The sequence below is a fragment of the Zootoca vivipara genome, chromosome 1 (genome assembly GCF_965207765.1).
Source record: "Zootoca vivipara chromosome 1, rZooViv2.hap1.1, whole genome shotgun sequence".
NCBI classification, from domain to species: domain Eukaryota; kingdom Metazoa; phylum Chordata; class Lepidosauria; order Squamata; family Lacertidae; genus Zootoca; species Zootoca vivipara.
Genome location: NC_142582.1, coordinates 19576332 through 19601867, shown reverse-complemented (window position 1 = coordinate 19601867; position 25536 = coordinate 19576332). Strand labels below are relative to the sequence as shown.

Here is a 25536-nt window from a genome sequence, read left to right as displayed (position 1 = left end):
AGAATTAACTCAACGTGATCTGATGACTCTTCTTCATTGGAATCATTTTACACTGATCCTGCAAAGGTGCAATCTCAAAAAAATATTAGCAATGTCCAAATACTATTTTCAATGGGGTCTTAAATATGCTGAAATTCCTCTTGATTGCACCTCGGCACTAAAGTGAATGACAAAACTGCTGTTGCCTGCCAGCCATGTAGATTGTAATTAAACATGTAGGCTGGCCTACTCAAAATCCTGTATATCATGGTCCCTGTAGATACATGTAGATGAATCCTACAATTCCCGTCAGCTCCTGTGGAGGGATTTCTTCTGCATTATGAATAACAGTGTTTTTTTAAATAAAAGGGGGTTTAGATCATACACAGAGTTTAAAGATGAATATGAGGCTTCCCGCCATGACGAACTTGGCATGTCTCTTGAATCTTTACTTGGGTAAATAAAGTTGTAAGTTGACAGCACAGCACTAGAGGGCACTTTTTATCCAAACCACGACATCAAAATCACCAACTTGCCTATGTACTGTATATAAACCCGCAGGATAGAGAGAGACCCAAGACAGTTTAGATATTGAGCTGTCAACGCCAAATGGATCCACCCATGGTTAAAAATACAATAAATTAAATTTACTGGATGATTTCAATTAAATCTAGATTGAATTTAACTAAATCTGAGGAGACTGCCTTATTCTACCCAAATGCAGGTATTCAACTGCAGAAACCACCGACCGCCTCCATATGTAATGCCCTGTTCAGTCTCTCTTCCTCTCAATTTTTGCCCAGATCCTTATTTAAGTAGTTTATCTCTGTTAATGTCACACATACAGCAGCCTTCCTAATACCTATCAGAATATTAGCGCCTTGCTTTTTTAAAAAAAAAAAAAAACCAAACAAACCTTGTTGCGCTTTGCATAATGCATTTTACAGAAAGTCATTTGCCTACAGATAGCTTATCATGCAGGCTATGGTATGCAGGGTGAATGAGGGCCAGAGTCGGATCTGGAGAACTGGGGGATTTTCCTCACCTCTCACCCCGCCACACAAGGGCTGCCACATTGGATCTGCAGATGACAGAGAATGGTAAGCAAGGGGTCGGAAGGCCCCCAACCCTGTTTCTTAACTAGTAGCAGCAATCTGGTTGGGAGAGGGATGTTCTCTGCCCATCTCCCTTCCATCCACAATGGGATGCTGTGGTGGACAGATGCTGCCACTTCCTTCATCCTGTGTGCTTCTGCCTATAAAGCTTTTTCGTTTCTAAATGCTAAAAAGCTAATATCCTAGCGGTTTAGCAGAAGAATGTGAATTCTTAAAAGGGCACCCCAAATAAAAATAATAGTGCTTTTCTTCCAGACAAAGGTGTTGGTACGCACCATGAGGTTGCTACTGTCACTTTTAACCAGCGCTTTTCTTATGTATTATATTGTATTATATATTATATTATATTAATTTTAAAAAGGTGCCAGTAGAGCTACCTTGAGTACCTCCAGAAAAAAAGCATTGAAAATAGGGGTGAAGATTTAAGACTCATGGCCCATAAATTTTGGGGTTTCTGGTGAACACAGGCTGTTGGCTCATTTAATTTAAGGCTGTGGTTCCCGATGTGAGGCACACACCCCACAGGGGGCCAATTTGATTTTTAAGAGGGGCAGTTCGAGAATTACAGTATTAACAGTAAAGGGCCTTTTAGGCTTCCTCCGCGTGAATAGGAGTTGACTTTTTGAATAATAAGAATTATATGGGGGGGGGAGGCATCAGGATTTTAGAGATGCTTGGGTGGGGCGTGGCCCCCCAAAAAGTTGGGAACCACTGATCTCAGCTCACACCAAGAATCTAGTCGCTGACCCCTCACAAAGCTACAATTCCCAGAGACCTAAAAACTACAGGTCCCAGGATCCTTTGTGAGTGGAGGGAAGCCATGTGCTTTTAGTTACAGGTAGGTAGCCTTGTTGGTCTGAGTCGAAACAAAATAAAAAAATTCCTTCAGTAGCACCTTAAAGACCAACTAAATTTTTATTTTGGTATGTGCTTTCGTGTGCATGCACACTTCATCAGATAAGTGTGCATGCACACGAAAGCTCATACCAAAATAAAAACTTAGTTGGTCCATGTGCTTTTATTTACTTATTATATTTCTAGGCCTTTTTCTTCGAAGGAGCTGGGGGGTGGCGCACATATGCTTCTCCCCTCCTCCCCACCATTCCGACAACCCTGGGCTGTCGTGAGGTTGCGGGTGTTACCCAAGAAGCGGGTTACCTAAAGAAAACGGGACTTTTTCCCCTCCGAGAAAAACACCTTCCTTTGGGCCGCTAAACCAGAGAGGTCTTGTGAGAAGAGGGCGCTGGCGACGCCAGGTGCCCTGGAGGCGGGCAGGCGGCTGCTGCGCGACACGAATCTCCAAGGCCTCTGGTTTGCTTTTACTGCAGCTGCAAGTCCTGGCAACAAAAAAACAAAAACAAAAAAACCACATGCACACGAAAGCTCATACCAATGACAAACTTAGTTGGTCTCTAAGGTGCTACTGGAATGAATTTTTATTTTATTTTGTTTCAACAAAAAAAACACAGCTGTGGCTGCTACTGCTGCCTCGGCTGCCGGCGCCATCTTAAAAGCAGCCTTTTGCGCCTCGAACGCGGCGGGGCGGGTTTGGGAAGGGCAAGCCCGCCTCTGCGCCGAGCTCGCGCGCCGCCTGCTCCGTCCCACGCGCGCTGCTCCGGGCGCCCAGGAGGCGACAGCTGCGCCGAGGGCCGGAGATGCCCGCCTTGCTTTGCCTGCCGTTGTTGCTTCAGCCGCCGTAGGGCGAGGGCAGGTAAACGAGGGAAAGGGGGACCCCCTTCCTTCCTTCCTTTCTTGCTTCCATAACCCCCGCTGCTCGCCCGCGCCTCCACTCCCAAACAGCAGCAGCAGCAGCAGCGGGAAAACCCCGCTCGCCTCTCCACGCGCCGCGCCAGGTTCACCTTGGACGGCAGCTACAACTGTGAGGGCAAATGGGAGACAGAGAGAGAGAGCGCGCGCTAGGGGAGGAGGAGGCTGGAAGCAGAGCCCCCTGCAAACACGTAGGACCATAATAATCATAATAGGACCCAGCGGGGCCGCCCCAAAGTGAAGCCACCCCCGAAAGGGCCAGCGCGCGAAGGCTTGGGACTGTATGACTTTGCATTTGCCAGGTGACTTTGCATTTACGGGGTTTCTGGGTACCCCGTGTCTGTGTACGGCTTTTATTGGTGTCGGTGCAGTTGTGGGGGCGACTCCTGCCCTCTGGTTAAGGTTGCCATGTGGTTGAAAACGCGTGTTGCGTCTGCTTTTAAGGTTCTCTCCCCTCCGGGTTTGTCTGCCGGCGCGCGAGGGCCGCCGCGTCAGCTCAAACTCTCCACCAGCAAATCGCTCTCGCTCGTAAACAGGATCCCATTGGTTGCGGCGCGTCTTTCGGGGTGGGTTCAAGGCGCTTCCGACGCCGTTTGCCGCGGGCGGATTGGCGGCGGCGGCGGCGGCGACCCCTTTCCCTTTAAATCAAGTATACAGTAATCGCAGCCTTGCTGCGGTTTGCATCTCGGCCCGCCTTTTCGCGCGTTGCAAACCGGATAAGCGAAGTCGGGGGGGGGGGGCAATTTACAAAGCATTTGTGTGGTTTCCCTTTAAATCGCCCTATCTGCACCACTTGAAACCAACCGAAGAGGTGTTCCTTTTTCTTCTTCAAGAAGAGAACAGCTGGGTATCTGGTTCCATAAGGTCATGGTGAATATCAGTTCCCCCTTTTACAGATGAGGGGAATCATGAGTTTTCTTAAAGTCGGCAGAAAGTTAGGTGCATCCTGTTCCTATTTAAATCAGCAGATTTATTTTTTTGTGGGTTGAGTAGGTATTTTCCACCACTTTGGGGGTGTAACTGCAGCATTTAGTCATAACTGGTGTTCACGTGCAGTAAAATATTTTGTTATGTTCTTCTTCCAAGTTGCAGTTACTTGGTCTTAGGGTAGTGTCTTGGACTTTAAAATGTTTGACTGCTTTCGATGCTACGTAAACCATATATAACAATGTACAACCTTGACAAGCATTCCTTCCTATATGTGAGGCAATATGCTTGAAGTGGTACATGTGTGTGTCATCTAAAAATGAAGCAAGCATATATTTCTTTAGAACCCTCTTTTGTTTACATATCTGGATTTAATTGGGCAGCCAATTAAAGTTCATATAATCAATCAACCATTCTTTCTTAACTAGGCAGCAGCATAGCTGCCAAGTTTTCCCTTTTCTCGCGAGGAAGCCTATTCAGCATAAGGGAAAATCCCTTAAAAAAAGGGATAACTTGGCAGCTATGGGCAGCAGCCCTACAAATAATATTTATAGGGTTTTGATATTATACTCCAGGTATTTAGGTGGTGTTTTTATTTTTTATTATTTATTAATATGGCATGATTATTTATTAATATGGCATGATTTCAGTGAGACTTGCATGCTTGATCATAAACAGGGCTGTTTGTGAATATCACAGCATATCACCATCTGGTCCATTGGCACTGTTTGAATACAGTGCATAGAACTGGCAAATCTCTAGGATGGTTGTTTTTGTCAGCCCAGTTCAGTTCAGCCTATGTTCTCAAGTGGCAAAGCAGAAACAGGAATTTCCATCCAGTATTATTATTATTATTATTATTATCGTCATCGTCATCATCCTTGTGCTAGGTTTGTAAAGCAGAATATTCTATGAGAGTGTGACTGACCGAACACTCTCTTTTTAATGGCCATTGAAGATGTGAATTTGGTCGTAGTCTGACCAACTAGGCCTTTTGGCACTGATGACTTATTGTGGTCCTATTTTCGCTGTGGTCTAAACCACAGAGCCCAGGGCTTGCCAGTCAGAAGGTCGGCGGTTCGAATCCCCACGATGGGGTGAGCTCCCGTTGTTCGGTCCCAGCTCCTGCCCACCTAGCAGTTCGAAAGCACATCAAGTGCAAGTAAATAAATAGGTACCACTCCGGCGGGAAGGTAAACGGCGTTTCCGTGCGCTGCTCTGGTTCGCCAGAAGCGGCTTAGTCATGCTGGCAACATGACCTGGAAAAACTGCGGACAAACGTCAGCTCCCTCGTCCTATAGAGCGAGATACCAGAGTCGTCCGCGACTGGACCTAATGGTCAGGGGTACCTTTACCTTACTGCTAGAAAAGGTAACCGGGGTGGGGTGGGGTGAAGTTACGTAATGCTGTGCGGTTTGGTCCCTGGCTGCTGTTGGGCGAAGGTTAAAAGCTGTCTTCCTCACTCCTGCTAAAAAGATGACACCACAATGAAAGAAAAAAGATAGGTTGCCATCTACAGTAGCATTCTTGATATACTGTATTTGACCTTGGTGGCCAGCAGTCTCTTGGACAAAACATGACTTTGAGAGGCTTGCCCCACCATGGAGGAAAGAAGATTCAGTAGGAGAACTTGGCAGCAGTCTACTGTCACACCTGTCCTTTGGCAAGACTTAAGTGACGACTGGGACCTTAGATTCATAAGGGCATAATGAATGAAAATGGACAGGTCAGACCTTTGCTTTGTCAACAGAATTAGTAAGGAAACCTGATGTTTACTCAGGCCTCCTATTTGTATAAGAGATTAATGTTGACCCTTCACATCTAGGGTGCAAATGTTAGGAGCCTTTCTGAGAACTTAATTCATATGATAATACACAATTTTATGTGAAAGGTGTGACTTCCGTAACATTTGACTGTGCTATTAGTATACAAGCCAGGGGTCTAAAGATGGTTGTTGCCATCTGGGGAGAATAATATTTTTATGATTGTTATGCTTTGTAGATAATCTACAAAGATTCTTTTGTTGTAGAAACGTTGTCCTCTTTGACATTTCGTACACTTGTCTTACGATAACACTTTAGGGCATCTTGTTTCAGTTTGATACTTGCCCAAAGTTACCCAAATTAAGGCCTAACAGACATCTTAAATGTGAATGAGACTGGAATGATCACCTTTCTGTAACAATCAGCCCCACCCCCCAATATATTACTATTTGTGAGTATGCATATAAAACCACAGCTTTTTATTCACAATGGAAACTAAATACAGACAGATTTTTGGTGCTGTACCTACAGTTTACACAAGAATCTCTGCTTTGCCCATAATCATGAATCCTTCCAAAGCGCAGTTGATCTGCATATTCCTGAGTATAGTCGTACCATTGAAGTCGAACGGAATCCATTCTGGAAGTCGGTTTGACTTCCAAAAAATACAGAAACCAAAGCGCGGCTTCTGATTGGCTGCAGGAAGCTCCTGCAGCCAATCGGCTTCTGATTGGCTGCAGGAAGCTCCTGCAGCCAATCGGAAGCCCTGTTGGACATTCGGCTTCCAAAAATAGTTCGCAAACCAGAACAGTCACTTCCGGGTTTGCGGCCTTCAGGAGCCAAAACATTCGAGAGCTAAGCTGTTTGAAAACCAAGGTACGACTGTATTCGCCTATACCAGGCATAGGCAACCTTGGCTCTCCAGATGTTTTGGAACTACAACTCCCATGATCCCTGACCACTGGCCCTGTTAGCTAGGGATCATGAGAGTTGTAGTTCCAAAACATCTGGAGAGCCAAGGTTGCCTATGCCTGGCCTATACTGTATAGGGAATACAAGCTGAACCAGCTACAACATTTTGGGGTACAGCCATACCTCTTAAGAAGAATGTTGTTCTTCAGGATTCCAGCCTATAATGCTGACATGGTTTAGCTAAAGGAGGGCAGTTGCCCCCCCCCCCCCGATTAAGTAAAACAATAGAAATACTTAACTAACTGAGCAATCATGTCAATTCTGCCCTGCCCAACAAAAGTCCTGCCCCCTCCCTAACAAAAATCCTGGCTAGACCCATGAATGCTGTCGTCCAACATTCTAACATTCCATGGCTCCTAGAATCCACTCGGCATGCTTGGCCTTTGCCGAGCTGTTTGTTTGTTTGTTTGTTTGTTTGTTTATTATGTACAACTTTATGTATGTATGCAAGGAGTGTCCTAAATATATAGACACCACTATCTTAATTTGAGCGGGCTATGTTTTGCCTTCTAACTCATAGGCATTCTACCACCTGTATTGGCAATGGTGACCTGTAAATAACAAAATCAAAATCAAAAGTTGCACAGCATCCTAACACCCTAACAAGAAGATTCCTGTTCTTGGTGCCACCCAGACATGTGGGGCTCAAGCAGGCCACTTCGCTCTCTCCACCCTTTTTATCTTTGAGGGTAATCCTGACTCGCAACATTCTGTGGCTTGTGTGATATTATTTTGCTCCTCTGGATCACCAGCATGCCACTGTATAATAAATGAACTGCCCATACAACAGTGACATGGCAGTTAGGCTGAGAGAAGCACAATTTGCCCATCTGCAGCAGCTTATAATAGCAGCTAGCTAGCCAGGTGCATCATGGGAATGGCAAGTTTCATGCGTTTTCTGTGAGGGAAGATCTTGCTGATACCGCGACTCCATTGGAACTGGATGACCAGGGCATCTTCTTGTTTGCCCTGGAGATGCATGTGTGGCTGAACATGTACAATGTTCCCTTTATGATGTGATAAACGGTCTTGTCTCTACACTGATTGCATGACAAATTATTGTATTATGGCTTCCGCTACTGATGCAGCCCAGAATCCTTCCCCCCCCCCCCCAATTTTGATTCTTCAATATGGCATGCTTCGGTGACCTGATTGAAATGATTGAAATCATAAAACTTGCTGAAATAGTTTGATTATAGGAAAACAGAAGAAAAAATAAACTTCTGAAAATCATGTTTTGGTATTTTAACATAAATAAAATCTAGACAAACATTTCTTTTCTTATGGAGAAGTTGTGTTATCTTAAGGATAACAGTTCTTTAGGTGTGCTATCTTATCTTTTCTTTCAATGGAATAATATTTATTTCGGCTCCCTATTGACCTTGACGCCTACTTCCAGTTCCCTTTTAGGGTTCCTGTTTTCGTTCCATTTTACTGCAATGTGAGGGGCTTTCTCAATCTCACTGCAATACAATAACGGACGCTGCCTTCCTTGTTTTACAGATCAGAATCCACATGCTACGTTTTCAGAAGCGCTGAATGAATATGGATATTTACACGTATGTCAGCACAAAGAACCCCTCTTCTTCAGCCAATATGTCCAATCTGCTTTCAGGCAGATTTGGGTACCAGCTGAACTTCACCAGCAATTCTCCTTCTATGTCAATAAGCAAGCTTTTCCCAGCCTTGTTACAATGCTTTGGAATAATCCTTTGTGGATATATAGCTGGAAGAGTTAACATAATCACATCAACTCAGGCCAAAGGACTCGGAAACTTTGTCTCCTGCTTTGCACTCCCAGCTTTATTGTTCAAAAACATGGTTCTACTGAATTTTTCCAATGTGAATTGGTCCTTCTTATACAGCATCCTGGTTGCCAAAGCATCAGTGTTCTCCTTGGTCTGCATTTTAACACTCTTGATAGCTACTCCTGAAAGGCGGTTTAGCAGAGCTGGACTGTTTCCTATTTTTGCTACTCAGAGCAATGACTTTGCACTGGGCTATCCTATAGGTAAGAAACAAATTTACGTATAACTTGTTTGTAATGAGATTGTTTCATAACGCTTTGTGCCCTAGGAATGCATAGTGACTTGTTTGAATTAATGTACACAGTGTAACAACAGACTGTTGTTACAGCTGCCAATTTGTGCATTTGAATTTGAGAAAAAGCACATTCTGCTGCACTATGAGTCACATGAAGCAGAACTGATGAAATAATAATAATAATAATAATAATAATAATAATAATAATAATTTCATTATTTATACTCCACCCGTCTGGTTGGGTTACCCCAGCCACTCTAATAAGCAAAGACATGTTCTGCAGTGTTGTTGTTTTTAAATTTCATTGGGGGTTTCTGAAGGCTGAAATGTGTGCAACCTACCCAAATAGTTGTTGTTGTTGTCTGTCAGTTTCACTCAGAATTGTTCAGTGAGAAGGCATGTTTTCAATGTAAGGTGTTCTTGGCAGCCCTATAACTTTTTCATTTCTTTGCCACCAAAAAAATTGATCCAGTTGAATACTTCTTATTTTTCCAGTTCTTGTGTTGATTTTCTGGGGTGAATGGCAATAATGGTCCATGGGTAGGTAGACAGACTAAACATTCCCAGTGGGAATGACTAGGAGAACCCCCTCCATTCATGGAAAGAGTTTGCATTCTCTGGAAGCTTCAGCTAACAGAAGGAGAAGTAGTTTTTGGTGATTTTTTCCCCCCACGCCATTCCAGAGGACCCTCTGTTTTTAGGTGGCAGAGTGGTCTGCAGAAAGAAGGGAAGCTGAAACTGCCGTCTGTCCTCTTCCACAAGCGGTGTTCCATCCAAATCTATGTTAACGTGGCTAAAATGGGAAGAGTTCTTTCTTTTAGAGTCTGTATCCAGGATCACTCTTTAGTAATTTAGTTCAGGCAATTATTTTGTACGCAGCAGTTACTTTAACTAGCTGTGATGCTTGCTTACTTACGTCTAAGGTCTTCACACACAAAGATTGAGAATGTTTGGCTCCCTGTCGCAGAGAATTGGTTGGATGCCCCCCCCCCCCCGGCAAAAAAGAAAAAGAAAAAACCACAAGCGAGGGAAGTGGCCATTGGCACTGTTCTGCAAATGTGTACACAAAGGCTTATCTGGTGATATAATAGGAAGGTCCTATAACTGTTCTCATGCTTTTGGTTGGGCAAGAAGTTGCCCAGCCTGTACAACTTGCTGTACAAGTGGATTAATATATTGGGATTTAGTTTCATTTTTGTTGTGCAATACAGTCATACCTCGGTTTAAGTACACTTTGGTTTGAGTACTTTCAGTTTAAGTACTCCGCGGACCCGTCTGGAACGGATTAATCCACTTTCCATTACTTTCAATGGGAAAGTTCGCTTCAGGTTAAGTACACTTCAGTTTAAGTACTCCGCGGACCCGTCTGCAATGGATTAATCCACTTTCCATTACTTTCAATGGGAAAGTTCGCTTCAGGTTAAGTACAGACTTCCGGAACCAATTGTGTACTTAAACCGAGGTACCACTGTATTCTAGAACAAGGTGTACAGCAACTTTCCGTCAGCAAAAATTCCTGCGCACCTTTGGATACAACTCATGCATGCTCCTATGGTGCTGTATACTGTTGGAGAAGTCATTGTGCCTCACTGAAAACACTTGTTAGGGGATAACTCAGGATTGGGCTTTTAGCGTTGTTGGCAATATTCACTTGATCCAGCAGAAAGAGGCGCCTTTCTGTCTTGGGGCCTGTTCAGATGATGACTGCTTTTTGTGAATGGCCTTGACACAGTTAAATTGATCGATCCCTTTTGACTTCGATGCAATTTTGGCAGCATGCCTGCCTATAGAACTGTAGGTTGAGAGGCTTTTGTCTTGGTGAGCAGGTGAATGTTTCTGCTTGTGCCCAGATCTTACCAGCTGTGTTCTACTTTTAGAAAACAGAACAAAAACAAAGCTTGCAAAGTGGATTGACCCAGGATGTGTGGAGCCTTGACTGTTTTGATCAAAGAAGCTTGAAGTTCATTCCAAGTCATTCTTTTTTTCTTTTTTCTTTTTTGGATTTTGTTTGTTTGTTTTCCCCTTCAGCTAGTTGGATTAGTTGCCATTAGTGCTTAAGTTTAAGTGAATGTGATTAAATCACTTCAGCGGAGTGGTCATCAGTGAGACAGAATGATAGGGAATTTTAGAAATCAGTATGAAGTCAGTATGCCTAATTTGTTCCTGCATCTGCTAGTGATGGGGAGAGAGAGTGATTTTTTTTTAATGCGATTGAAGCTTTATACTTAAAAAGCAGAGTTCAATAGAATTCTGTATGCAGTGGCATTTCTGCATGTGTGCAGAATTGTAGTCTACAGCCTTGAGTTTAGTTTAGTTTAGTTTAGTTCAGTGTGTGTGTGTGTGTGTGTGTGTGTGTGTTGCATACACTTCAGAAGAGACTACTGAGTTTTCTTCTTAACATTGACCAATCTTGCTAAGACTATCCTGATTTAGATGGCTGGTATTCCGCTGCCTTGTGGAATATCTTCGGGACAAGAAAAGGCTAAGGAGGAAACCCTACACAAATCCAAAATAGAGCTCCTAAGACGGTTGGTTGGCTCCTCCCGGCAACTCCTAAAGCCACAATGGTGCCGAACACATTGCTCTGCTTTCCTTTGGACCACATTAGCAAGGCCTTGTCATCTAGCCAGCCCAAGACCACCCTACTCACTGCCCAGGCTTGTACCCCAGGGAGGTCACTTCGATGCTGCTGATGCAGCAGTTTGCCTTAACTCCTGGAAGTGCAATCCGTTGTTTCTCGAAACTGACAAATGCCAACAGCACAGTTCCTCTGTGTTCTGAGACAGACCATCACATAGTGATCCACATGCTCCACTCTGGTGATCACTCTGGTAATCTCTGGAGCACTGATGGAACACTCAAGAATCTGTGTGGCTCTCCACTTATTTTCTCTGGCAACTGAGAACGAGGCCCGCCTGTGACTCTCATAACATGGTGCTGGTTTTGACAAAGGCAGTGCTGAAGAAGAAAAGTAGCTCATTCAGTGGTCTACTAATATCCCTCTGCAGTTTTCAAGTGGTCCATGCAGGGGGGGAGAAATGTTTTAGGACCGGTTCTCTTAAGGCAGGGGTCAGCAAACTTTTTCAGCAGGGGGCCGGTCCACTGTCCCTCAGACCTTGTGGGGGGCCGGACTATATTTTGGGGGGGGAAATGAATGAATTCCTATGCCCTGCAAATAACCCAGAGATGCATTTTAAATAAAAGGACACATTCTACTCGTATAAAAACACCAGGCAGACCCCACAAATAACCCAGAGATGCATCCTATATAATAATATGCAAGTGTCTCTGCGTCCAGTATTCCCTGTGTCCCTGGGTTTGCGCTACTGTGCACGTGCCCCAGGGACACAGGGATTGGACGCAGAGACTGGACGCACACGCGCACGCTCTCCCCACCCTCCCACCTACTGTTTCGCTGCGGCTGCCAACCGCCGCTCCCGGCTGCACTAAGCATTGGCGGGGGGGGCGTGTGTGTGTGCGTCCAGCAAGGACAGGTGGAGGGGTTCGAAGAAGCGCTGTGCAAGCGCTTCTCCGCACCCCGGGAGTCTCCTTCTTGTCGGCGGCAGGGGGAGAGGAACGAAGGAGGAGAAAGGGCTGCTTTCTCCTCCTTCATTCCTGTCCCCCTGCTGCCGACAGCAAGGACAGGTCTGAACCCCGGGATGTTCTAGCGCCCGTTTATTGAACGGGCTGAATTACACTAGTTTTAAATAAAAGGACACATTTTAAACATGTGAAAACATGCTGATTCCCGGACTGTCCGCGGGCTGGATATAGAAGGCGATTGGACCGCATCCGGCCCCCGGGCCTTAGTTTGGGGACCCCTGTCTTAAGGTTACGTTCTCTCTCTGCCCCACCCGGATTTAAGAGCATATAACAGCTAATCTGTTTGAAGAGATCATGCTTCTCAGCTGGGAGAGGTAAGCTCAGAGTCCCTGAATGGCGCAATGTGGCAGGAAAATATTGGCTCTGCGAATCCTGGTGGTTTTTGACTCCCATCATTAAAAGGTACTTAACAGGACATAGTTAAACATTAGTTAGGTATGCTTTAAGCACCACATACCATGAGTAATTCCAATTATGCTGAGCGGAGAAATTGTAAACAAAATGGAACATGTGACTTTCTGAGGGAAAATGGAGTTTTGAGCATTTTAGAAATCCAATGCAGCTGGGAGTTTTTTCAAGACATATGAGGGTTTTTTTTTTTTTTTTTTTTGCATATAGGGTCTGACCTCTTCTCCAAAAATCCCCAGTGAAGTTGTTTGTGTCAGGTTTGAGAATATGTAGACGACTTGTAAGATATGAAACCTGTTGCTGCAAAGATAAGTGCAGTTTGAATCCCTTTGGCTTAATTTCCTGGATTTCTTCTACCAAATAGGGGAGCACCTGGGCTTCTCTCCCTATGTTTGCAAAGAGGAATGCTGAGCTGTTGTGATAGCTAGAAAAGCTTCGTGGACTGCCAGAATTGTTTTCAGGCACAATCTTTATATCTCTACAGTATAGGTAAAGGGACCCCTGACCATTAGGTCCAGTCGTGACCGACGCTGGGGATGCGGCGCTCATCTCGCGTTATTGGCCAAGGGAGCCGGCGTACAGCTTCCAGGTCATGTGGCCAGCATGACAAAGAACCAGAGCAGCACACGAAAACACCGTTTACCTTTCCACTTGCAGCAGTACCTATTTATCTACTCGCACTTTGACGTGCTTTTGAACTGCTAGGTTGGCAGGAGCTGGGACTGAGCAACGGGAGCTCACCCCGTCGCGGGGATTCGAACCGCCAACCTTCTGATCGGCAAGCCCTAGGCTCTATGTCTCTGTAGGACTCTCCTATAGAAATGCCCTCTCTCATATAAAACAGTGGCAGCTCAAGGGAGTGGCCTTGGCGTTTATGTTACAGCCTTCTCTGTGGTGGTGTCACATTTGTGTACGTAAATTACTTCCTGCTTAGGGAGGCATGCTGCGGATCTGTTGTTCCTTTGAGGAGTTTTGGACACACACACACTCCAAGTACAGTTTTAATATGTTTGCATTGTTTACTTTAAATATTTTGCGAGCTACATTGAGTGTTTGGTTGCAGTTCAGTGACACCATAAAACAGGGGTCCCCAGACTTACTTTGGGCCGGTGCCCGCCGTGCCGATTGCGCGACGGGCCAGAGGGCGGGGGAGTGCGCGCCAGTGCGCATGTGCACACCCATTTGCTGGCGCGCTTCCAGGCCGAAAAAAATCACCGAAAATTGTTTGTGCGCATGCGTATGGGCCTCCCCGACCCGGAAGTGCACCTCCCCCAACCCGGAAGTGCACCGGAAATGACCTCTTCTGGGTCGGGAGAGGCCCATACGCATGCGCAGAAACGTTTTTCGGCAGTTTTTTTCAGATCTGGAATAGCGCCGCCGCGCAGCGCGCCACAAGAGCGGGCAGCAGGGGTCGTCGCGGGCCGGATTGGGAGGCCAATTGGGACGCATCTGGCCCGCGGGCCGTAGTCTGTGGACCCCTGCCATAAAAAATGTTATTTGGGTTTTGGCTAGAGGGGGGTGCATTTTGCTTTCTGTCAATGCTTTCGGTTTCTGGGCTGACACTTGTCATCTTCATGCCATAATGTGGCTTGCTAGCATGTTCTTTACCATAGATGCCCCTTTTTCCTCACCTCCTGTGCTTCTAAGGTGGCAAATTAAAGAGCCAGGCTATATGCAGTGCTATATTTATTTAGCCCAAGACTTCCCTTACTCTCAACTGGTTCAAGGTGAAGCTTTGCCACTTCTCTTTGTGTGTTTGAATAGCAGCTGATACCACAGCCTATCACCAAACTCCATGCTGTGTAACTGGACTCCCTAGGGCACATTTCCTCTCACAGACTTTGGTGTGTGCTTCATACTGTCTTTTATATTACTTCTTCTTCTGTTGTTTTGCAGTTAACCGTGTTTTGGAATAGCACCAGTAGCGTTTTAACAGGCGTTCTGCAAAGCATCTGCTCTTTCCTGCAAGCGCTTAATGTCACCAGCATAACTGCCTGGGATATTTTATTGCCGCCACATAATCCCTGCAGATAAGGACGTACAACAGAGTCACAGGTTAATATGCCAGCAGCAAACGCTTGAACTCTGCCCGTAGATTAAACAGGGTTGTGAATAGTTAGCTAAGGCAGCAAAATTTCTAGGACTTTCAGTTGCCAATCTCTTTACAGTCCGGTAGTACTCTTGAATGTACAGATGAGTGCATAAAGAAGATGTGGTGGACAGAAGCCAAGTGGCCTTCTCCTTGAAGCTTTAAGTAGTAGCTTCAGACGTCTGGTTTAATGATCAGGGCCTCATTGATTTGTATGGACCCAGATTTGTATGGACCTAAATTTGAAAGACGGCGTTTACACATGCTGGAGGCGGAAGCCTATGCTGGTAATGCATTTTGCACCGGAAAGCATTCTATTAGATTGTGACCATTTGTTCATGGAGATGGGAGGGATACAGTCCAACGCTTGGTATTTTATTCCCGCTTGGACTATTGCAATGCGCTCTATATGGGGCTACCTTTGAAGGTGACCCGGAAACTGCAACTAATCCAGAATGTGGCAGCTAGACTGGTGACTGGTACCGGCTGCCAAGACCGTATAACACCGGTCCTGAAAGACCTACATTGGCTCCCAGTAAGTTTCCAAGCACAATTCAAAGTGTTGGTGCTGACCTTTAAAGCCCTAAACAGTCTCGGCCCCAGTATACCTGAAGCAGCGTCTCCACCCCCATCGTTCAGCCCGGACGCTAAGGTCCAGCGCCAAGGGCCTTCCAGTGGTTCTCTCACTGCGAGAAATGAGGTTACAGGGAACCAGGCACAGGGCCTTCTCAGTAGTGGCGCCTGTCCTGTGGAACACCCTCCCATCAGATGTCAAGGAAATAAGCAACTATCTGACTTTGAGAAGACATCTGAAGGCAGCCCTGCTTAGGGAAGCTTTTAATATTTGATGTTTTATCATGTTTTTAATATTATGTTGGGAGCCGCCCAGAGTGGCTGGGGAAACCCAGCCAGATGGGCAGGGTATAAATAATAAATTGTTGTTGTTGTTGTTGTTGTTGTTATCCTGAGTGTAGCACAATGTGAATGCGGTTTCAACAATGGAATGAGGGCAGACCTAATGGGAGTGCTGGATTGTTTATCAAAATACAGGGGGCGGTATCCAAAGGTAGTAGACTCTCTAAACTTAGGGTCATGGTTTCAAGCCCCACGTTGGGCAAAAGATATTGCAGGGGGTTGGACTGGATGACCTTTGTAGTCCCTTCCAACACTCTGAGTAGGACTTAGTCGGATATGCAGGGTGAGTCTTTTATTTTATTTTTTAAATTATATTTTATTGATTTTTTACAAAACAAAAACAAAAACAAAAGATACAACATTGCATGTTTACCACTGGCTTCCACCCACCCTCCCAGGGCCCTCTTCTCCCACCAGAGGGACCCCCGAAAGGCAGGCAGCCGGCAGTGTTTCCTTTTATGGCTGGGTTTCTCCCCCACCCCTCCCTCCCCCCCCAGAATCCCCCCCTGCCACCAGGAGACTCCAAGAGAGGGAACGAAGAGGAGGGCATCCATCCAGCCAATTTCCAAATTGAAAAAAGCAAGACAAAAAAAAAGGAAAAAAAAGGAAAAATGAAAGAAAAATGACTTCCCCAACCTCCCCCCTATCCCGATTTCCATTTTCAATTCTTAGTTAACAGTATTCTTATTCTTATTCCCATTCTATTTCTACAAGAAAAAATTAACCTTATATTATAAAAAACTGTCCCACTTTTTAAATCCTCTTTAATCAAACTAGCTTGATCTTTCTAAATCTTTTTCATAAACAAATCTGCTCATTACTTTTATTTTTGACCTGCCTATTTTTATCCTCCAAAGCTTCTCTTTATTATTCTTATTTGCACAGATTAAAAATCATAATTTTCCCCCTCCCCGCCCCGATCATGGCCTTTCCCTTCCAGTCCAGTAAGTTCCAAAGTCGTCAGTCCAGTTGTCAGTCCTTTTTATCTGTCCTCAAAAATGATATTCAATCTTCCTTCAACCCACCCCCTTTTTAACCTGTTTCAAAAACCAACCCCCTCTGTCTCCCCATCCCGAGTCTTCTTTTCTTCTTTGCTGGCCATTTTTCTCATGGGTGTTCTGTCTCTCCTGTAGCTCTTGCATTATTGACTCCTGTGATCCATCTTTGTTCTTTAAGTTTTCCTTTTTCCCATCGCTCAGTTCATACCGCCACTCGTCGTCTTGTGCCTTTTTTTCGGTTGAAACCTTTTCCTGTAATTCTTGTGTTCCTTCTTTAACCAAGTCCTCTTTTTGCAAATCTTGCTCCTTTTCCTCTGGTAAGTCCCGTTCTCTGAGCTCCTGTAGATCTTGATTTATTTCCAACAATTGTTGCTGAGTCTTGTACGTTTCTATTCTAAGTTCCCATAAGAGTTTTATCACTCTGTCCTTGAACGCAGATGTGCAGTCTTTTGTTGCCATTGTTCCAGCTTGCTGAGAATGGCGCGAGGCTTGAGAGCCAGGGGGTGTTTACAAAAGAGATATATTATTGCAAATCCAAACTGGAAACTGTATATTGTCCGTAGTATCTAACTTCGATTTTAAAATTGTTTCAAACATTCAATCAAAAGGTTTTTAAGTATCAAATCCTTATTGACATCCATCTTCACAGTCAGCTTACCGTCCTCTCCGGGCTGCCGATTTCAGGGCAGGGAGAAGCTCTCCTTTTCCTAAGGTGCAGGGAATATCAACTTTAAAATAAGTCTCTCTCCTTCACCCTGCCACCGGAGGTAATTCTTTACATTTAGTCTCTGAAGGAGTTCATATAATAAGCTGCTTTTCGCTGAGACTGGTCATCATTTCAATTGCACTGCTTCTTGCATCAATCAGTGGGAGAAGGTGACTTCCGTTCTTTTCCCCTTGCTCCCGTTACCGAATTACAGTCCAATATTATATATTCAAACTTTACTCACGGGTTTTTCCAAATCAAAAATTTAGAAGAATCTGCCGCTCACCACCACCGGACTCGAAGCTTCACTTCGCTGAGGTAACGCTGTTCTCCAAAATGGCCCCCGCGACTGCAACCCTTTCTCTCCGGGACTCTTATTAGAGCTCACCAGAGGATCGGGGAGTCGCTGAAAAATGGGGCAGGGTGAGTCTTTTAAAAGAGGCCCCGTGGAACTCTAAAGCAGTGTTCCTCAACCTTGGGCCTCCAGCTGTTTTGGGACTACAACTCCCATCATCCTGAGCTAGCAGGACCAGTGGCTGGGGGTGATGGGAGTTGTAGTCCCAAAACAGCTGGAGGCCCAAGGTTGAGGAACACTGCTCTAAAGGACTCACACTGTATAAGCAAATTGACAAATGGCCCCCTTAAACCAGAGTTATGGTCGCCATAACGGAATGTCTAGGCACCCCCCCCCAATGAAAGTGGTTGTTATTATTATTATAAAGGGGGAAAAATCTCAAAGTGGTTTACAACACATTAATATAATCCAGAATAAAACAAATTCAAGCTTCAAGGCAAATATTTCAGATCCTTCTCTTAAGTGACATTTTGCTTTCCCCGTATTTATTCACCTGCTTAATTCATATAGCTGCCCCATAAGCAGAAGTACTCTAGGAAGCCAGGGTAGTGCAGTTGTTAGACTGTTGGACTCGGACCTGGGAGATCAAGAGTTCAAATCCCCTCTAAACCATGGAGCTCACTGGGCGACCTTGGGCCAGGCACAGCGGCCTCTCTACCTACCTCACAGGGTTGTTGTATGGATTAATCAAGCCAGGTGTGTGTGTGTGAATTATGTAGAAAAGGAAGGGATAGAAATGCAATCAATGGGCTCTTCTGCTTGCCTGCTTCAGAAAGCTGGAGGGGCCAGCCAGATAGAGATGGCACTTGCCAACCTGGCATCTGCATCTAGAGAGCTCCATGTGGTCAGAATTAGACCCACACCAGTCGCAAAACTCGCCTGGTGCCTGGGGGATTTCTAACACTAGGCTTAGTTGCATACAATCTTCAGGATCTGAGCAAAGAGAGTGCATCAGTTTGCCTGAAGAGCAATCTAGCATGGAAAGATTTTAAGCCATTCAATGTTGTCGACACTTTTTTTCCTGCACCTAAAAATAAATTCTGTGTTTCTTTTGTTTCAGAACTATTTTACTAATGCACATTTGACTCAGTTGGTTAATTGTGTCAATTTTAGTCAACTGATTTCTTTAATCGCGCAGTCGAAATGACTTTTTGAAGTTGCTGTGTGAGATAAAACCACCCACTTCATTTTCTTTCTTTCTTTCTTTCTTTCTTTCTTTCTCTCTCTCTCTCTCTCTCTCTCTCTCTCTCTCTCTCTCTCTCTCTCACACACACACACACACACACACACACACACACACAACACACGTATAATATGATTGCTTGCTTGCCTAAGAGAGCTCTCCTGCATGAACAGTAGATTGTGGGTGAAAATCTTTGGATCTCTGCCCATGTGACTTTCAAAAACTGCATATATTTGAGAATAGAGTGATGTGTGTGGGTGTAAACATTTCCATTAAAATCATTGTCAGTAACTCTTTTTTCCATATCTCTCTCTTGTAGTTGAAGCTTTATATCAAACCACATATCCAGAGTATCTCCAGTACATTTACCTAGTTGCACCAATATCTCTTATGATGCTAAATCCCTTAGGATTTATCTTCTGTGAAATCCAGAAATCGCGAGACAATCACAACCTCTCTCACAGCAAAATCAAGATTGTGGGACTTGGGCTTCTTCGAGTGCTGCAGAACCCAATTGTATTCATGGTCTTCATAGGAATTGGCTCAAACTTCATTCTTAAGCAAAAAATTCCCGAATATTTGGAAAACTTCTTTGATGGACTTGGCAGCTCATTTTCCGGCTCGGCACTTTTTTATCTGGGCCTCACAATGGTGGGCCAAATAAAGAAGCTGACGAAGGGTACTTTTGTTGCACTGATTCTTCTCATCACAGCTAAACTGTAAGTTTGATTCCCTTTCAATGTTTCTATTACTTTCGGTATTGGGTTCATAGCTTCTCTCATAAGATAGAAGCGGTATGAAATTGGTGCAGGAATGGTCTCGCAACATTTGTTTTTTCCTGTTAACTGTTAGCATTTTGGGAGTACATATTAGGCTGTTTGGGGGACAATTCTTGTACCCATTGGGTTGTATCTATACTTTGCCTTCTGCTAAAGAAAAGATTCCTTCCATCCACAGAGAGAGCTTTTGATCCAGTAGAGAGGGATCAAAGGAAGGAAAGGTGGAAGGAAAGGTGGAGAGAGTGATTTCTTGGCCAACCTTCTGGAGCAGTGGAGGTGCTAGTGAAGGTTGTAAAGGAAAAGGAGGAAGTGGCTTGATTTAATTCATCAAGCATCCGTAAACTGTAATTAAGGGGATCACTCTGTAGGTGACTCAAGATCTACATCTTAAGCTAAAGCTGCAGCTGATGAATCATCTGATTAACTAATATTTTCACAAGCATAGCTACTTAAAACACACAGGCAAAATTTAAAGCGGAATTCCTCCAGCATGACACTTTTTAAGTCTCAATGGGTGTTAAGGGTGTTTAAAAACTTTGCATTGAATTGTGGCGAGTAGTGTGTTCAAAAGATCTCTTTGTCCTTTCCTGCTGTTCCATTCCAGTATTCCTTACGGCTGCATTTTGAGGTTAGAAAAGAATTAAGATTGGCGCTGGGTAATTTGTGTTTCCTTTCCCCCTTCTTTGTTGTAGGCTGTTGATGCCGCTTCTATGCAGGGAAATGGTGGAACTGTTCGACAAGAGCGACAGCACGGTCAACCACACCAGTTTATCAAACTATGCATTTCTGTATGGCGTCTTTCCATCAGCTCCTGGTGTAGCTATATTTGCAACTCAGTTCAACATGGAAGTCGAAATTGTATGTCTCCTGAACAATTAGTGAACAAATGTAAACTTAGGGCAGACCTAAAAATTGATTTTGTTGGGAATCTCAGGTGAGATATCCACACAGTGGTGGTTGCTCCCAGTGCCAGCCACCACACAGAAGCTGAGAAAGGTTTAGATAGGTTACTGTTGCAGAAGATAAGGCTCAGTAAAACCGTTCTGGATGTAGATTGAGGTTGAATCCTGACAAGACAGAAGTACTGTTTGTGGGGCACAGGAGGCGGGCAGGTGTGGAGGACTCCCTGGTCCTGAATGGGGTAACTGTGCCCCTGAAGGACCAGGTGCGCAGCCTGGGAGTCATTTTGGACTCACAGCTGTCCATGGAGGCGGGCAGGTTAATTCTGTATCCAGGGCAGCTGCTTATCAGCTCCATCTGGTACGCAGGCTGAGACCCTACCTGCCTGCAGACTGTCTCGCCAGAGGGGTGCATGCTCTAGTTATCTCTCGCTTGGACTACTGCAATGCGCTCTACGTGGGGCTACCTTTGAAGGTGACCCGGAAACTACAATTAATCCAGAATGCGGCAGCTAGACTGGTGACGGGGAGCAGCCGCCAAGACCACATAACACCGGTCTTGAAAGACCTACATTGGCTCCCAGTACGTTTCCGAGCATAATTCAAAGTGTTGGTGCTGACCTTTAAAGCCCTAAACGGCCTCGGTCCAGTATACCTGAAGGAGCGTCTCCACCTCCATCGTTCTGCCCGGACACTGAGGTCCAGTGCCGAGGGCCTTCTGGCGGTTCCCTCGCTGCGAGAAGCCAAGTTACAGGGAACGAGGCAGAGGGCCTTCTCGGTAGTGGCACCCGCCCTGTGGAACGCCCTCCCACCAGATGTCAAAGAGAAAAACAACTACCAGACTTTTAGAGGACATCTGAAGGCAGCCCTGTTTAGGGAAGCTTTTAATGTTTAATAAATTATTGTATTTCGATATTTCTGCTGGAAGCCGCCCAGAGTGGCTGGGGAGGCCCAGCCAGATGGGCGGGGTAAATAATATATTATTATTATTATTATTATTATTATTATTATTATTATTATTATTATTAGATATAGATAGGGATATAGATATAGATACAGCCTCTAGGCTTCTGCTTTGTACTTGCGTGTATCTGTAAACATCTGTATCTCAGTTGCTCTATATAAGTTCAGAAATTCAAGACATAGCATTGGACAAGTGACAACCAGCTAACTGACTCACAGAGACACAGTGCTGAGCTGATATGTATTAATCACAGAGTCAGGGCACTGGGCTGTTAACATGGCAACTGGCTTGGCTGACTCTGCACCCGCAATTAGCTCATTCATGGGGTGGTTTATGCTCATGAAGAAAATTAACACCTTCTCGTGTCCAGTTACTCCCAACAGTTTTTTCTTATGCAAGCATTCCTGGCTTCTTAACCATGCTCAGAGATTAAGGGTCACAATTAATAACAGTGCTAAATACACTTGTGCCTATTGATTTCACTGTGCCTAAGAACATTTAGTTATGTGTCAGATTTTGGCTCGCATACACAGTAATCTGTATTGTTCATAATAATGAAACATTACTGGTTATTTCTACTTCTTGAGGCTTATTGCAGATGTTCAAGGGTCGCTTAACTGGTTCGGTTTTATTATTATTTATTTAACAAACTTTAAATACCACTTGATTGTAGTAAAACATGAAATATTGAAATTATCAATATAAACGGTTTGAAACACCTTAAAAATACGTTCAGGGTGTTACTATTGGCATATAAAGCCCTTAGCAACTTTGGACCAGTTTATCTGTGAGATTTCCTTTCCCCACATGTGCCCACTCGGCCGCTTCGATCAGTGGGAATTTGCACTAATACAGGTGCCTCCTAATCCCCGTTCTGCATTTGTAAGAACTCCACCATTCAGTGTGGCAGCACCTGCCCTTTGGAACTCCCTGCCCATTGAGATCAAGTCAGGCGCCTTCATTGGACTCTTTTCGGCACCTGCTAAAAACATCCTTGCTTAGAAAAGCTTACACAGAAGCTTAACAAGTTGAGATAATTTTAATCTGTTTTAGTATTTTAACTCTTGTACATTTTAAAGCACGGTTGTGAATTTTTCTCGATTTTACTGTTTTACCTTTTTGCAAAGGTAAAGGTGTGGGGTATTTTTTTGACAATAAGGGGTACTGGTGGTTGTCAACCTTTTCATCTTTAACCCATTTTTGGATTATGCATTATGGATTGCATTGGATTTGGTTGAAGCAAGAGGTTATGGCTGGGTTGTCTAAATTTCTCCTTCCTTGATGTTTTGTACAGTGGAACCTCTGTTTCTGAACGTAATCCGTTCCAGAAGACCGTTTAACTTCCGAAACCTTCCAAAACCGAGGATCAGTGGACTGGCTGCAAAGTCAATGGGGGAAAGATGAAAAACGCACCCCGGAAGCCGTTCGACTTCCGAGGCGCGTTCAAAACTGGAAGCAGTTACAGTGGTACGTCATGTTGCGAACAGGATCCATTCCGGCGGTCTGTTCGCAAGATGAAAAGGCCGCAACATGAAGCGCCACATCTCCGCATGCGCGCGATGCAATGTGGCGCTTCTGCGCATGCGCAAAGCGCAATTTAGCACTTCTGCGCATACGCACAGGTTACGGACACGCCGAACCCGGAAGTAACCCGTTCCAGGACTTCTGGGTTTGGCGCGTCTGTAACCTGAAAAGACGCAACATGAAGCGGACGTATCATGAGGTATGGCTGTACTTCCGGGTGTTCAGCTTCCGAATTGTTCGGCTTCTGAGATGCTCAAAAACAGAAGTTCCACTGTATATTGTTTGTTTTATGGTTCTTGTACTAAGCTGTGTATTTTAATATGGCATATTTCCCTTGGAAACCTTTAGTACAAATTTGATATTACTAAGATTTTGATTATTAGTTATTAAATGGTGTTGCAGGCTTTTACTTGCTAAATACTTTCCTTTTATAAATCACATCAGATCATGTTGATCCACGAAGCTCACACATCATTAAAGTTGCGTTTTCACCCATTTATATTCTTCTCCTGATCTGCAGTTGAAGTCATATGTTCTTGTTGTCACCTTAATTTCTGATTGCAGATAACTTCTGGTATGGTGATCAGCACTTTTGTCTCTGCTCCCATCATGTATGTTTCTGCCTGGCTGTTGACCATCCCATCTATGGATCCCACTAGACTGGCGTCTGCAATCCAAACTGTTAGCTTTGATATTAGTATCGTCAGTCTTGTCTCTTTGGTGAGTTTTACATTTTTGAATTGTGAAAGGGGGTGGGTGGGAAATGAAGCACGTAAGCCTGCATGTGCAAACATGTAAGCCTGACACAGTGTAAACATGCACGGTGTTGGGTTTTCAGTTTCTACCATAGCCAGTTGCTGGAAGACTTGCAGGTTAATAGAAGCTGACAATTTGGGGTATGTGAAATTGTAACCCTTCTTGTTACCTGTAACGTTAACAAGCTTGTGATAATGGCAAACAGTCTTGAAATTGATGGGGTGATTTTTTTACAGGCAGCCCTATTTACAGGCATATCTATGGATGTTCCGGTTTTGTGAATAAGACACCAAGCACTTCTTGTGTTCTGCTGTTCCAGACTGAGGACTGTTTCACAAATTACATTTTCATATATATGTCTGTATTTGGGGGGGTGGGGTGGCCTCTGTCCAACTAACTTGTGCCAGCAGAAGCTAGTGCCAAGGATTCCTGCTAGACTTCCCCCTGTGCTCTCCCCAAGTCTTGCTCAGGAGGGTCAGGAGAACTCTACAGAGTATCCTGCAGTGGGGAGAGACAGGTCTGCCAGTGCAAGAATTTCTGCTTGCTCAAAAGAGGAATCTCCTTGGTGTTACGTTGAATACAGCCCATGTGTTTATACCCTGTGGGTGAAAACTACATGAATATTTCCGTGTGGGGGAAGGGGGTCTTCTTCTTTGGCGATCACTCGTAGCCGAGTAAGAGTGTCTTCCATGAACGCAGTTTCAACAATGAGTCCATAAGTGACTGTGGAGGCCAATTCTGGATCCACGAGTCCTTCCACAGTGGGGACATTGGTTTCCGGGCGGGAGTTGATCGCAGTGTGGATTTGCCTAGCGTGCCTTCCTCTTACCACGTTTCTTCTTTGCGTCCTGAGTTCGAGTGTCTTCAAAGCCCATGGCACCTTTGGTAAAGGCTGCAAAAGCTGCATTGAAACTGCATAACACCTAGCTCTATCTACAGAATCCTTGTTTTCGGGGTATTTGATATTTCAGACTGAAGTCTTCTGTGCTTGAAACGAAAACGAAAATCTTGATCTCTTGATTGGACAAGACCGGGTTGCTAAGCATGTCGGGAGTTGGTGGTGGTTTCTGCCTGTTAAGCAAACGGAACATTTTTAAGGGGCTTGATAATTAACTCGCTTGTAAAAATCGGAATGCTGACCCTCACAAGGCACAGGTTTTGACCAAACACATGCATGCATTCTTTGTAAGGAAACTGAAATTTGAATCTCTTACCTGTATTTCAGATCTGGTCCCTTGGTGTTATTCTTCTAAGTAAAAAATACAAGCAGCTTCCTCATATGCTTACAACTAACTTACTCATTGCTCAGGTCAGTATAATGTACACTATAAACATCTGGAACATTTCTTGTAAAAGTGATGGTTTTGAAAGTAGTAATAAGTAGGAGGTGTTTTGTTTTCTGCTGAAGCTCTGAAGGTGTGTGCCACTGACAGCCATCTTAGTGAAACCAAGTAGGCCTGGCTAATGTAATGTATTCATATGAGATAACCTGAAAATCCGGTGCATGTTGCTTTGTGTTCATGATGGAAGAATATAAATGATGATAGATAAATCGATACATTCACTTGCTTCTGCATGGAGAATTCTCCACTGCAGCTTTCTGCGTACCCCAACAAAAGTTTTCCCTGAGAGTTGGGTAGAATAGGAGACTCTGGGGAGAAAAACTTGGGGAAATCTTTCAGAGGCACCTGCAATGAAAAGGAGGGGTTGGGGAAATTCCCCTTGCCCCAACCAAGCATTACATTACGTTGCTTTAAGAACAGCTTAGTTTATGAACAACTTGGATTAAGA

The 25536-nt window shown here is 44.5% G+C and overlaps 1 protein-coding gene across 3 annotated transcripts in view; it reads left to right on the top strand.

Annotated features, from left to right (window-relative positions):
- The first annotated feature begins 2609 nt into the window (after positions 1 to 2609).
- GPR155 (G protein-coupled receptor 155) overlaps positions 2610 to 25536 on the top strand; it is a 38836-nt gene continuing 15909 nt past the window's right edge. For 2 of the 3 annotated variants that reach the window (XM_035135019.3, XM_035135034.3), the window contains exons 1-6: positions 2610 to 2805; positions 8027 to 8534; positions 19143 to 19542; positions 20295 to 20460; positions 23554 to 23709; positions 24971 to 25054. In XM_035135019.3, the coding sequence (XP_034990910.3) occupies positions 8063 to 8534; positions 19143 to 19542; positions 20295 to 20460; positions 23554 to 23709; positions 24971 to 25054 (1278 nt within the window). In that variant the 5' untranslated portion in view covers positions 2610 to 2805; positions 8027 to 8062. Of the gene's footprint in view, positions 2806 to 3496; positions 3732 to 8026; positions 8535 to 19142; positions 19543 to 20294; positions 20461 to 23553; positions 23710 to 24970; positions 25055 to 25536 lie in introns of those variants that run through there. The other variant, XM_035135026.3, reaches the window with a different exon arrangement.